Genomic DNA, 13,410 nt, shown 5'->3' with positions numbered 1-13,410 from the left:
AAGCATTAAACTTCAGAGTGCTATTTGAATACCACTGCTATAATTAATACAGCATGACCTTGTATAAACCTTATAAATTTGTTCATGAATATGCAAAGTGGGAGTAACTGCACTGTGAAGAAAAAGTGGGGTGCTTAAGTATCTGACACAGCTACACATTTAATTCTGTTAGTACTCTTCCCTCGAGTATCTTCTGAATAAAAATATTACAGCAGCAATCAGAGGACAGTGATCTATTCATACTAAAATCTCCCTCTCTCCCCGAATGTTAACATTAGATTTTTACTTCAGCTACATTTCTGAATTATCACAGCATTCAGTACGGAACAATCTTTCTCATATCGTGCAGAAATTCACGTCCAAAACTCTATGCTTAACTGGGATGCAATCGTTGTGGCCTCTCAGACTGGTTTGGGACTTTTTTCTAGGCTGGGCCTTTCAGCTTCTTGAAAAGGTGAAATACATTTTCCCCAGCAGACCGACTCTTATTAATTTCCTGTGATTTTCCCATTTTGGTTTGTGGTTAGAAGACCAGGAACATGGCTGTGTGCATTTACGCATGAGCTAGTGAAAATTTTAGTCCTTCTGGAAAATACATTTTGCATAATTCATGCCCATGAAAGCAGCCTGTCTGAAAGTTTTCTGTTGGGGTGCCTGAAATTAGACACTTAAACTCATCATCAACGACATCAAAACTACAAATGATTTTCAGAGCTGGTGAGTCAGTGTTAACCTAGAAATGCTCAAAGCCTCTAGAAACCAGGCTCTCACATAGACACCTACTCCTTGATTAAAATGCCTCCCATTAGGTAAATGCAACTTGGAGTTTACTCCTTTCTACGTTGTTTTAAAAGACAAGAAACAGCAGTTCAGCTCATTTTCCCTCCTGTGATCTGTGTTCCTGCATGATACTCTGGGAGGCATTATTAAGCTTTTCAACAGTTTTTCAAAATTCATCATCTACAAGTAATACAGAACTTCTGAGCTAGTATATTTAAAAGTAAGCAATATGCCATTCAGCTTTAACCTGGAAAGACAAGATGTAGGAGCTGTGATCAAGATACCTTCATTTATATTAAACTGGAAATTACTGGTAGTCATTTGTATAGTACCTGTCAGGAATCCTTCTTGATTCTTCAAAATAACGGAGAGTTGACATTAGCCCCTCAATTACTCCACAGCTTGTCGTTGCTGGGACCCAGGAGCATAAATGATATAATTTTAGTAAGAATTTAAGTTTTAGAGAAAAGGGATTGAACTTCACAGAACCAGACATTAAAACTGAGCTTTCCCTTAGCTTCTTGACAAGGCTTTCCTCTGCATTTACTTCCAGCTCCAGGCCATAGAGAAATTCCCAAGCTGAGGAGAGCTGTCAGGGGAGCGTGTGTTTGTGTAAAAACGGACATACCAGTATAGCCTGTATAAATCTGGAGTTTAGGAACTCTCTAACTTGATTCAACAGCCCAATTGTGTCCAAATGAGGTTTAACACATGGTGTGCAACTCTGTAGATTATGTAAAATACATATGTTTCACCACAATACATTTATAGAATGTAGCTAGATAATTGGCATCAAATCTGCTGATCTGATGATCCCTGGATTTTAATTACACCAGCTTTGTAACTGCAGTAGCTCAAAAATCAAAAAGGACAAGAACAGTGGTGATCACCCCTTTCTTCAGGATAAGACTGGATGTGAAGAGGCTAAGAGGAAGAAAAACTGTGCATTTGGACAGCTTCCTTTCTGCAAGGGGATAACCCTGCCTCAGTATCCCTCTAGGTAGTGCCTCTCTCCCATGCCTTCTGCTTGCTGGAGCTGCTTCTAGTAGCAGTCCCTCCCTTGAGTAGGCTGCCAGTGGACATAGACAATTAATATCAGCTTTGTCCTAACTTTGGATTCTGACAGGCTCCTTAACGGAGAGTGGGCTTTTTTGTTATCTGATGCGCAAGATTGCAAGAGAAGAGCTCCTGGTCTGTAGAAAAAGCAAGGGAGATACTGAGATGGGTTGGCAAGTCCAACACCTCTATATCCACTATGGCATATACAGTGATGGACTAAATGTGACTGTCCTTTTGATAGGAGGAGAATCATAAAATCAGCAAAAAATGGTCCTACTGTGAGAAGCCACCTCTGTTCATACCCAACTGAAGATATACAGAGCTTGCACCAGTCAGTGAAGACAGAAACATATTTTAGCTTCAGTCATCATGCCTTTTATATCTGTATGTATATACGCATAAACACACATGTATACATGCACATATGAACATGTAACAGTCTAGTTTCTTAAGAAACATGTTTCACATATTTAAAAGAATGTTTCTTCATATATATGTATGCTTCTTTAGAAACTAAACAGATGATGAATAATACGGCCTGTGCGATTTATTTTATGCTGCTCCCACATCTTCTTTTGTCCTAGGCAGCAGAACGTTATATTCAAAACAGATTACAGAAGTTCCTAAGAATAGGGATCAATAGACTTTGGATACCTAGAAGAGAACTGGAGGAGAAAGATGGTGGGATAACTGCATTAGCTATAAATATCTGTGAAATACGCTTCATCCACAAAACAATTAAAACCATTTGATATTCAGGCCTTACAACTGACACAAATTGTTTTAACAAGGTAATTTGTTCCTTCCAAAAGTTGGTATCTCCAGAAAATACTACCGGGTCAGTTACATTCAATTACTTTTTTAAAAGCACTTTTCCCCTTTGTCTGCCTTCTTTGAGAGCTTGCTACATTATTTTTTCAGTAGAAGAATAATTAACGGTATTTTGTGAAAGGTCTGACAAGTATAGAAGTATAAAAATTTGAAAAGTATGGGGCTTTATAAACAAAAACTACTTGAGCTACTCTCACGTACAATTTCTAATCAACTAACGGGGGGAAGATAAATATTTTAACAGACCTTTGATTTTCACATTTGCCCCTGTACCTTCAGTGTATGATGAAAAATTAAATAGAACATGGAAGAAATAAAAACCCAGCATTTTATGATTTTGAATCTAAAACCAGATTAGACTCTTAAAAGTAGTAAATTCTTAAAATTCTTTAAAGTCCTCAGACGAGATCGTATTAGCTTAAATTCATATTCAATTCATAGGAGAAAACAAGGTTCCAGGATTGTACATCAGGATTAAAACTCTTGAAAAGATTTTTGTCAGGGATTTTTTTCAGATAGTCTTTCTGCAGAGATCTAGTTTTGTGATAAGTAAGTGCATTGGGTTTGTGTGGCAAGGTTTTGTTAGCGTGGGGGGACTACAGGGGTGGCTTCTATGAGAAGCTGCTGGAAGCTTCACCCATGTCCAACAGAGCCAATGCCAGACGGCTCCAAGATGGACCCACCACTGGCCAAGGCTGAGCCCATCAGCCATGGTGGTAGCACCCCTGTGATAACATTTAAGAAGGGGAAAAATCCTGCGATGCAAGAGCAGACAGAGAGACAAGTAAGAGTACATGAAAGTAACAACTCTGCAGACACCAAGGTCAGTGGGGAAGGAGGGGGAGGAGGTGCTCCAGGTGCCTGAGCAGAGGTTCCCCTGCAGCCTGTGGTGAAGCCCATGGTGAGGCAGGCTGTCCCCTGCAGCCCACGGAGGTCCACGGTGGAGCGAATATCCACCTGTAGCTCATGGAGGACCCCGCACCAGAGCAGGTGGATGTGCCCAAAGGAGGCTGTGACCCCAGGGGAAGTCCGCACCTGTGGCCCCATGGAAAGAGAATCTTATGCTGGAGCAGGTTTGCTGGCAGGACTTGTGACCCTGTGGGAGGCCTACACTGGAGCAGTTCATGAAGAACTGCAGCCTGTGGGATGGACTTATGTTGGAGAAGTTCATGGAGGACTGTCTCCTGTGGGAAGGACCCCACGCTGGAGGAGGGGAAGAGTGTGAGGAGTCCTCCCCCTGAAGAGGGAGGAAGAAGTAGCAGAGACAAGGTGTGATGAACTGACCACAACCCCCATTCCCCGTCCCCCTGCGCCGCTCGGCGGGGAGGAGATAGAGAAATCGGGAGTGAAGTTGAGCCTGGGAGGAAGGGAGGGGTGGGGGGAAGGTGGTTTAATTCAGTTAGTTTTAATTTCTCTTTACCCTACTCTGATTTGACTGGCAAAAATAAAATTAATTTTCCCTAAGTCGAGTCTGGTTTGCGTGCGATGGTAACTGGTGAATGATCTCTCCCTGTCCTTATCTCAGCCCACGAGCCTTTCGTTATATTTTCTCTCCCCTGTACAGCTGAGGAGGGGAGCGACAGTGGGCACCTGGCATCCAGCCAGGGTCAACCCACCACAGCAAGCACGATGCTTCAGGTTAAGACAACATTGTTCAACGTGTCTCCTGTTGATTTTTACATTTCAGATCAGGGATTATAAACCCCCCACTATAACAACTGGCATTCCAAATTCAGTTTTCACCTGAATTCCCCTAATAAGTCTAAATGAATCAGAAACTATAAACCAAATATACAGTATTTCCCTAACACAAACAAATACAGCAGTCACAGCTGAAATCCAAAAGGAAAAAAAGAAGTCAAACTTTCACAGAGCTTAATGAGGTAAGGTACTAGTATCTCAGTGGGAAGCCAAGTAAATTGGGTGATTACTCTAATACATGTCACAATGAGGTCTGGCAATTTATGAAAGCTGAATATTAAGATTAAATTTATAAGTGATAGGTATAACACTGCATCTAGAGCTTTGAATTATCTAAACCATTTCAAAGTATTCAAGTTATGTAAAATTAATTATTACAATATTGTATTAAAGCTATTTTCTTTTTTCAAATCACAAAAGTATGCAAAGTGCAGCTTGTAAATAACGTCTTTAAGAAAAAAGAAAGTAACAGGAAAAGAAGGTCTGATGTTGCTGCTGTCTTATGATTTCATACTGATTTCAGCTGGATTACTGTGTGACTGGAGTTGCAGACTTAAGAACTTTGTTAAGAATGATAATGAATAAGCAGATAAGAGTACTAAAAATTGTAGTTAATAAGCAACTTTTTAATTGAAAAAGCATAAGAAACTCTCACCAAGAAACTGAGAAAGAAAGAATAATAATTCATATACTGTAGTGAAAAAACACAATACAAAGATCTGACTATTCCTATATAATGGCCATTGCAAACTATTTATTAGCATTGTATATGGGATGGATTATGTTACCGCACCTTTCAGGAACTATTTAGTTTTCAGCAGTGAATGCATCAGAAAACCAAAGGCACAGAAGACGGAAAAAAAAAACCCCATATCTGCCTGGCATATTTGCTAGCATTACACCTTATGTAATACAACCTGATGCCTCTAAAATCTGTCAACGTTACAGGTTCAGAAATATTTGACAAGTATTCTGAACACCACTACTTTTCCTATGATACTGAGCATCATCACTGAGAATCCTGATGCAACTGCATTCTAACCACTGTCCCTTCCGAAACCAGCTGTAGCAAAAGGAGAAAATGAAAAAACAGCAGAGGACAACCAAACCACAGTCTTAGCAGGAACTCTCCCATGGAAGATAACAACGGTCTTTCCATTTACCAGATAAACACAGAGCTACCTCAGCCAGCAACCACCATCTTCTCGATTTACATTACCTCCCTTGGCCAGTGAGATCTTGAAATGGAAAAATGAGGCTTGTAGCTAGTCACAAGTGGAAAGAGAGAGAGCTGTTCAGTTTATTGGAGGTGGTGGGTATTTAAGGAATGCTAGCTGAGGTACCACCTGCACAGAGCACACGCTACTCCAGTCGTCTCCATAGAGCTTTCTCATCTTTCTGACATCCGCTGTTTCCTCCAGCCTCCAGCCCCATTATCTTACATGAATTCAACACGAGAACCCAGTTACCATCTCAGAGGTCAACTTACACTTTTCTCCCTTGCACAAACTCAAACTTGACGTTTTGTTCAGAGAGAGGAAGAGATTTTCAACAGCGACTGGGGAAAGGTAAACAAGAAAGTTCCCGCTGGTGTGAAGCAAAAGTAAGTTCAACCCTCTCCAAATGTTCTGGCTCTGCCAAAGAGCATCCACACAGACTAAGTGGGATGAAATTATCTAAAGAAGATGGATGAAGGCCAAATAAATATCTGAAGCTGTTAGAGAGGACAGCAAGATGCATCTGGGAAATAGGTAGGGTTTGATATCAGAAGGGTATTAAAAAGCCATACTATGGTTGAAAGGCCTGGGTTTAGAAGGAAGACCAACCTGCTCAGGACAGCCGTTTGAGCTGCTGTTACAGCTACCTGGGAAGGACTGAAGAGATATAATATGCACAGTCTTTTGCAGGCAGATATGAGCTTATTTTGCACGAGCTGACCAGAAGCCATTCTGCTATGACTGCGTACCATCAAGCACTTGGTAGTAAGCCTTGCTGCAAAGCAGTGTGTGTTAGATCTGGCAACGTACCATTCTCATGTGGTCACAAGTCCTCAGGCTGACCCACAGGGCAGGCTACAGTAAGCTCACATCAGTTTGCAAATGGGCGTGCACATACACTCATGAAGGAAAAAAAAACAAAGAAGAAAGATTTCAAGACCAATGTGCAACGAATCCATCAACTATGAGGTAGGATGAACTGAAGTTTGCAGGATCAGGGATGGTCATCAGTCCCTGAGAAGCAGTTGGGAAAAATTAACAGGAAGATAGAGCTTATGGTGCGGGGAGACCAACACTGGGCATGCCCGTTCAGAGAAGGAGCACCGTGAAGCCTCAAATTTATAATGGACACTTCTTTCAGAGGCAGCTCTTTAACACAGGTTAAACATCAGAAGTGTGAGAAGTATAACATGGCACCCATCTTCACGGAGTGACTTCTGTCACAGTGATTGAGTAACTTTTTTTCTAGTAATTTGAACATAATGCAACACTTCCAAACTGTTTTCAAAATCAACACAACTCAGGTACAAACACCTAGCTTCAGTCACGTATCCCAGCATAGCTGGTGTTCACATATACATACCTGCAGTTAAGTCCTTTACAAGTATATTTGCAATATGGAAGCTATCACCTTCTACATTTCATTCTTTTCTGATTACATATAAACAATCAATAATAATTATTACTTTTTCCCTTAAACTTTTCAGATAATACTTCTGAAAGGGAGACATTTCATTTGATGAAATGGCATAAATACAAAAAAGGTGGTTGCTATAGATATGGAAAAAATACTGCTATTTTACTTTGCCTCCTAATCAATAGTGATTTTTTTATTTAGCTCTTTGATGGATATCTGCTTTGGACGCAGCATACAACACAGATTGTATCACTGATACATACTATTCACCTAACAATTTTCCTGTGGTCTATGTAAAAATATTAACTAATCAATTTTCATGTCTCTGATACAGATTACAGAATCTCCGATATACAAGGAGAAAAAGCAAACAATGCTTAAAAGAACCTGCTTAGTACGTTAAAATATTTTAAAATAAACAAAATTATAAGGATTGGAATTCAAAAATTGCTACGACTCAATCCTTTTGTAAGTCTTTGTCAGAACTGAAACTCTTCTTACTCACCCTATTTTCATTCTCATGTCTACAGTGATTTTTAGGAATAGACAGATCATGTTGCACATATTTATGTAAGTGCACCTTGGTGTTGCACATACAAGTTTGGCATACAAATATAAATATAAACAGATACCATACTTGTTAAGGATCTATTTAAGTATTCTAGCTGCACTTATGTTAAACTGGTTGCTCTCTTATTGAAATCCATTTTTCATCTTCACAGCGCAGAAAAAATCTACTTTATATATTTATCATAACTCCAGCAATGGCATCTGGAACCCTTAAGGCATGTTACTTTTTGTGAACATCTTCATTATTTTTTGTGCTGATTAAATTGGGTGTAATAGTAAGAACATATCGACTTCACTTAAGTAACTGGAGAAATGGCACAAATGTACAAGGCGCAAAACATCTGTAATATACAAGCTTGGATGAGAAGATCGGTCAAAGCTGCTAAGAAAAGAGAAAAGAAAAACCCACAGCAGCGCTTCTAGAGATTGTTTTTTGAATGGCCTGAAGCTTGTTTTCTAATTAATTTCCAACTTCAAGCTTACAGCACTGAAAGTCATTGCCTTAGCTGACACACAAACCAATTATTTACTTTACAAATGCCTAAAAATGAGAAATAAGAACTCAAGCTGAAGCAAGATGATTAAGGCAACGCAAACGTTTTGCAGTACTCACCTTAGGCACCCAGTGGCATTGCGCAGCACCTGTGATGAATGGAGCTGTATTTTATGATCATCCTGGAGCGGAGAGTTTTCCCATCCAGAGTGAGGGATGATCACTGCATTGGTCAACACTGCGAGGGCATCCTGGATGATTGGCATTTTCAGTGCATCACAGGAGGATAGATTCCAGAGAACTCCTAGAAAAAAAAAGCAAATGATTAATAATTAACACTTCTCCAAAAAAAAAAAAAAAAAAAAAAAAGACTGAATAGTTTTCATTTTTAAAAAAACCCTGAAATATTTCATAGCATTGGTGCGCCTAATAAAGCTGTTTCTGTCAAGAAAAAAAAGACTACATTGTAAATGGGGCTGGATGAGACCTGCACACTTTTGAAGTGGGAATACAGCTTTGAATATGCAACAAATAGTCACAGCAACACTGGAAATTTCTCAGAGCTAAGCCTAAAAACTGAGTAATTGGTCATGATCTAGGCCTATTTACCCTGTGAATAACAAGCGGAATGAAGGAGCATTGCATGTATTTTTTTAGGGCTTGGACTTCAAATTTCTTCCTTCTAAAAAAAATTAATAAAAACTAATAGCAGAAAATAGGTTCTGATTTACACTAAGACTGTAACTCTTGATAGACAGGCATTGAGAGAACAACACCCTAACTCTTTCTGTGATCTTCAGCATAATGAAAGTAACTGTCTAGCTTAGTTAGTACTACAAGCAAAAAGACTTCCTTCACAACCGGGTACAGTGGTATGGTATTATACTGGCCTCCAACAAGCCACTTTTTATTTCATAAATATGTTACTATTCAAAATCACAGAATACTACCATTTTTGCACAGAAACAAGCAGCTTAATGGTGCAATTCACAAGGAGATTTACTGAAATTTAAAAAAAAAACCACTTCTGTTAAAATTCTAAATGTGCCAAAGAAAAGAACAATCAAGAGCTAAAGCTTTCTGAGCACAGCCGCACGGATCAGGGTCACTGCAGATGTGCCACAGAGAGACTGGGTAAGAAATTGTTGGGGGCAAAAGTGACCCTGGCTTTCATTCCCCTCTATATATTTGTGTCAGAGCTCAGGAAAAGCGCATTTGATTTTTGTGCTGTGACAACAGCCTGCTGGTGCTGGGCACCTATGAGTGCAGGGTGAAGCCAGAGGGCAATAGGCTGCTGTGAAGAAGCAGTGGTCTTTATTTTTGTGGTCTTTATATTAGCCTGGAGGAGGCTCCAGGGAGACCTTATAGCAGCCTTCCAGTACCTGAAGGGGTCTACAAGAAAGCTGGGGAGGGGCTGTTTGCAAGGGCATGCAGCGCTAGGACGAGGGGCAATGATGAAGTTCTTTACAATGAGCACTGGAACAGGTTGCCCAGAGAGGTGGTGGAGGCCCCATCCCTGGAGACATTCAAGGCCAGGCTGGATGGGGCTTTGAGCAACGTGATCTAGTTAAAGATGCCCCTGCTCGCTGCAGGGGAGTTGGAATAGATGACCTTTAAAGGTCCCTTCCAACCCAACACGTTCTATGATTTTAGGCCAGCATCCTCCCAGGAGCTGTATGAGCAAGCCTGCCTCTTCCTGCCTCTCCCCTTGCCAACACGCGGCCTCTCCTCTACAGTCCCATCCTGCTCCTTCTTACTTGCCTCCCGGTAGCAACAGCAGCCTGGCCCCACACCTAACCTTGAGCGGCAAAATTGAGTTTTGCCTCTATGGCTATTGAGTCCCGAAACAACACAGAGAACGATTATCATCGTCGTAGACATGACGTTACAAATATGAACATTACACCGTGCAAAACCGAAGTGAGCAGTGGGTGGGAGGAAACCACTAAAGACCTTACAAGCATCGACTCAGACATTTATAAATATAAGCAGCAAGAATACCACTTGCTCAAGGCATTCTGTGTTTTGAAGGAGATGTGTAATTAACAGGAATCAACCTACATTTTTGGGTTTCCCTTTAAAATTAATTACCTCTATGGGGAGACTGTTGCAGTTATACAATCTCATGTTTTAATTATTTTATATGGAACTGTATGCAAAGACAGTTATGCAGTTAAATGTAAAAAATTTCCTTAGCATACCAATAAAGAACCCCCGAACCTTAAAATAATCTATATGTGGCAAACAGGCAGAACCTGAAAAACTTCAGCTACAGACAAAAAAAAAAAAAAAAAAAGGGCAGAAATAAGAATACTGTTCATTTTTTTTCATTTAAGAATTGGTGCTTTAAAGGGAAAAGAACCTTTGTTTGAATTCTGTTCTGAATGCCTTTATGAAAAGTAATACTGTATTTAAAGGAATAGAGACCTTCATAAAGATATTTATACTCACTTCTCTATGACCTCTTTTTGGTAAGCTTTTTTGGCACATCTACTATTCCTGAAATACCTACTATTCTGCCGGTTTTAGTCAGCGCAAAACCCAATACGGTTGCCTTTTTTTTACATTTATCTAGACACGAGTAAGTGATGTGCATGATTAAGTAATGTGAATCAGGATGCAAATCTTTCCCCCTTCAAGGTCAGAATTACTTCTTATGCAAGACAATGTGTTGCTCCTTTGTGAAGAAGTTCTATTTTGGAAATGAAGCAGAAAAGAGTGCTCTGATGGCAACAAAACAGTACTTTGGGCTTCAAGAACTAGTCACAAATGCAAAAAGCAGAAAAAAAAATACTAAAGAAGCAAACATAAGAGCCCTGTCTAGCAAAATGCTTAAAAATGTGTATGTATACACTATTTTCTATTCACTCTAGGTCTTTCCTAATTCAAAGTAAACTCACATAAACATCATAATAAGTTGGTATTCAGCAATAGTTGAGATGTCCAGAAATATTCTTTAATCCCTTTTTCTCTATTTGAAATCCACTTGGCACTGCACATGAGCTTTTGTTCAATAAACTGCCATAGTAACAGGCGAGCTTCAAATAAAAATCCAAATAAAAACCCACATATTCACCCAAGAGCCAGTAAGTGGGGCCTGGTTTCACTAAGTGTAAATTAAACCTTCACAGTAAGAGGACGAAGGGACCACCAGACTAAATTAGCTGTTCTGCCTTCTCCCACAATGATTGTAAGTCAAGGCAGAATCAAGCAAAATGGCACTGTCCAGTAAGCCTGACACTGCCTTCAAAGTTTTTGGACCTCACACACAGTTTTAAGGAGTAAGATAATCCTCGTCCACCCTAGAACAATGCCTTTTACCTAATTTTAAGTCTTTGAATACTAACAACCACATTAATGGAAAAAACAATTCTATTCTGACAAGTTCTAATTTATTCTCACAAATAGTGGAGTCTGCTACTTGCTGAGGTTGGCATTTTAAGTGTCTCCTTGTACCCCTCCTTAATTAAGGATCTGCAATTATTAAAGGGCACTAGCAATTCACTTCCCATTACTTTTGCTGAGGATGACCTGGAGCTAGATTTATGTGAGGCCTAAGAAGATGATCCATTCTCTTGACTTTGCAAGGGGAAGTGATTAAAAAATACGAAATCTTTTACCTGAGGCACCTTCCGTTATGCCTACACTCTTCATATGACTGTGAATGTATTTTTCAAGCTTGTATGCACTGCATGCCCTTTAAGACTATAGTAAGGAGCTGGTCACTGAGATCATTTGCCACCTTACTCCGAAAGTCCTGACTGAATTGGATTTCTCAGCACAATAAGCAAGCCTGGAATAGCCTCAGAGGTGCCTCGACTGCCCCCTGTCATCAGCTGCCCACAGGAAGGGACCAGACTTGGCATATCAGTGATTCAGTGCTATTAGTGGGACCCATCTTGCTGTGTAAGGATTGGAAGAGAGCTGGTAATCCAACAACTCAATAGCCCAACTCAACAGTTTACCATCTGTAGACTGACTCTTGGGAGGGACTGGGAAGTAAGGAACTAATCAGATCAGTGCTGAACATCTCTTACTCCATCACTTGCATTCAACCTTATCTCCTCCTTGTTTTTAAGGTTGTGATGCGTTCAGAGTAGGCATTTTGTCTCTATTTCCACATCACTAGGTTGTGTTGGATGCTGCATAGAAAGAGAAAAATAGCTATACCAGACTGATCATGGCTATTTGCAGGTTGAAGTTTTTCACCCTTACATATAACAAACTGAAGCTCACGGAAAAAATATCTTGCAATCTCATTTTGAGTTTAAAACTAAGGAGAAACCGGTACTGAAAGGATTCATCTGGTTCCAGCTGGAAGACGGACTTTGGATCTGAGTACCCATTACCAGTCTTGCAGACATCAGATGAAGGACTCTTGGAGGAGTCTACGGGAATGCTCGCTATGGAGATCTAGCTGAACCAAGTTAAATCTTCTGGAGTAGCTTATCGGAGGACATGCAACTACTATGTTCAACAGGATATTTAGCATACAAAATGTAAATCATCTTTTTTAAGAAGGCCTTTCACAGATAATGATGATCAAATTTAAAAACTGGTTAGAAATTTTTAAAAAGGTTATAATCAGCCTTTTCAAGGACATAACTGCACAGATATCATTCATGAGGAAAACTACACATAGATCTTTGTTAAGGCAATTTAAGTTTGCTGCCACTAGAAGAGGAAACTGAGAGAACAGAGAACCAGGAAAACTTTGATTTATCTTTCTCTTAGCCAAATTCCAGAAGATTGAAGACAAGACCAACCCTTTTAAAAGCACAGTCCAGGTTGACGAGACATTACTACTGCTGAGCAGACAGAAGTTGTCCACCACACTTTCAGCTTAGAAACAGCATTCCTTTTTACATAAATTCCTCTCAGCTATTGCAATAGATACTGCATCACTTACCCTAAAGAAGCAAAGCAAATATTTAAAAAATGTGAAGTCACTCAATTTAATGGAGCAGTCTGAGCCAAAAATCCATCATATCTGAATCGGGCTGGAGCTCAAACTCATCCTGCTTAAGCTCTTCAATGTATTTTTTACCCAGTGTTTTACTTAGAACTGGTACTTGCATATGTATATCTGCAGTCAGATATAACTAAAGATCCGATGAGCCACATGCCATCCTTATTCCATTTGAAGTTAAGAAAATAGAGATCATACATTTCCATGCAAAAAATATCACCCTAGCAAGAGACCATGTGAGAAATCAGGGAAGTCTAAACAATTACTCAGTGCATGATTAACGCTACCTGAAATTACAACTTTTTTTATATATATATATATATATATATATAAAAATATATATATATATATATATAAACAAGCCCCTTAGAAC

At 39.7% G+C, this 13,410-nt stretch overlaps 1 protein-coding gene across 4 annotated transcripts in view; it reads right to left on the bottom strand.

Annotated features, from left to right (window-relative positions):
• Positions 1–13,410, bottom strand: part of CTNND2 (catenin delta 2) — a 680,238-nt gene that overhangs the window by 130,596 nt on the left and 536,232 nt on the right. For all 4 annotated transcript variants that reach the window (XM_063326147.1, XM_063326148.1, XM_063326150.1 and 1 more), the window contains one exon: positions 8,189–8,372. In XM_063326147.1, coding sequence (XP_063182217.1) covers positions 8,189–8,372 — 184 coding nt within the window. The remainder of the gene's footprint in view (positions 1–8,188; positions 8,373–13,410) is intronic.

The sequence above is a fragment of the Chroicocephalus ridibundus genome, chromosome 2 (assembly GCF_963924245.1).
Source record: "Chroicocephalus ridibundus chromosome 2, bChrRid1.1, whole genome shotgun sequence".
Classification (NCBI taxonomy): domain Eukaryota; kingdom Metazoa; phylum Chordata; class Aves; order Charadriiformes; family Laridae; genus Chroicocephalus; species Chroicocephalus ridibundus.
Note: the sequence above shows the minus strand (reverse complement) of the source record. Positions and strands in the feature narration are given on the sequence as shown.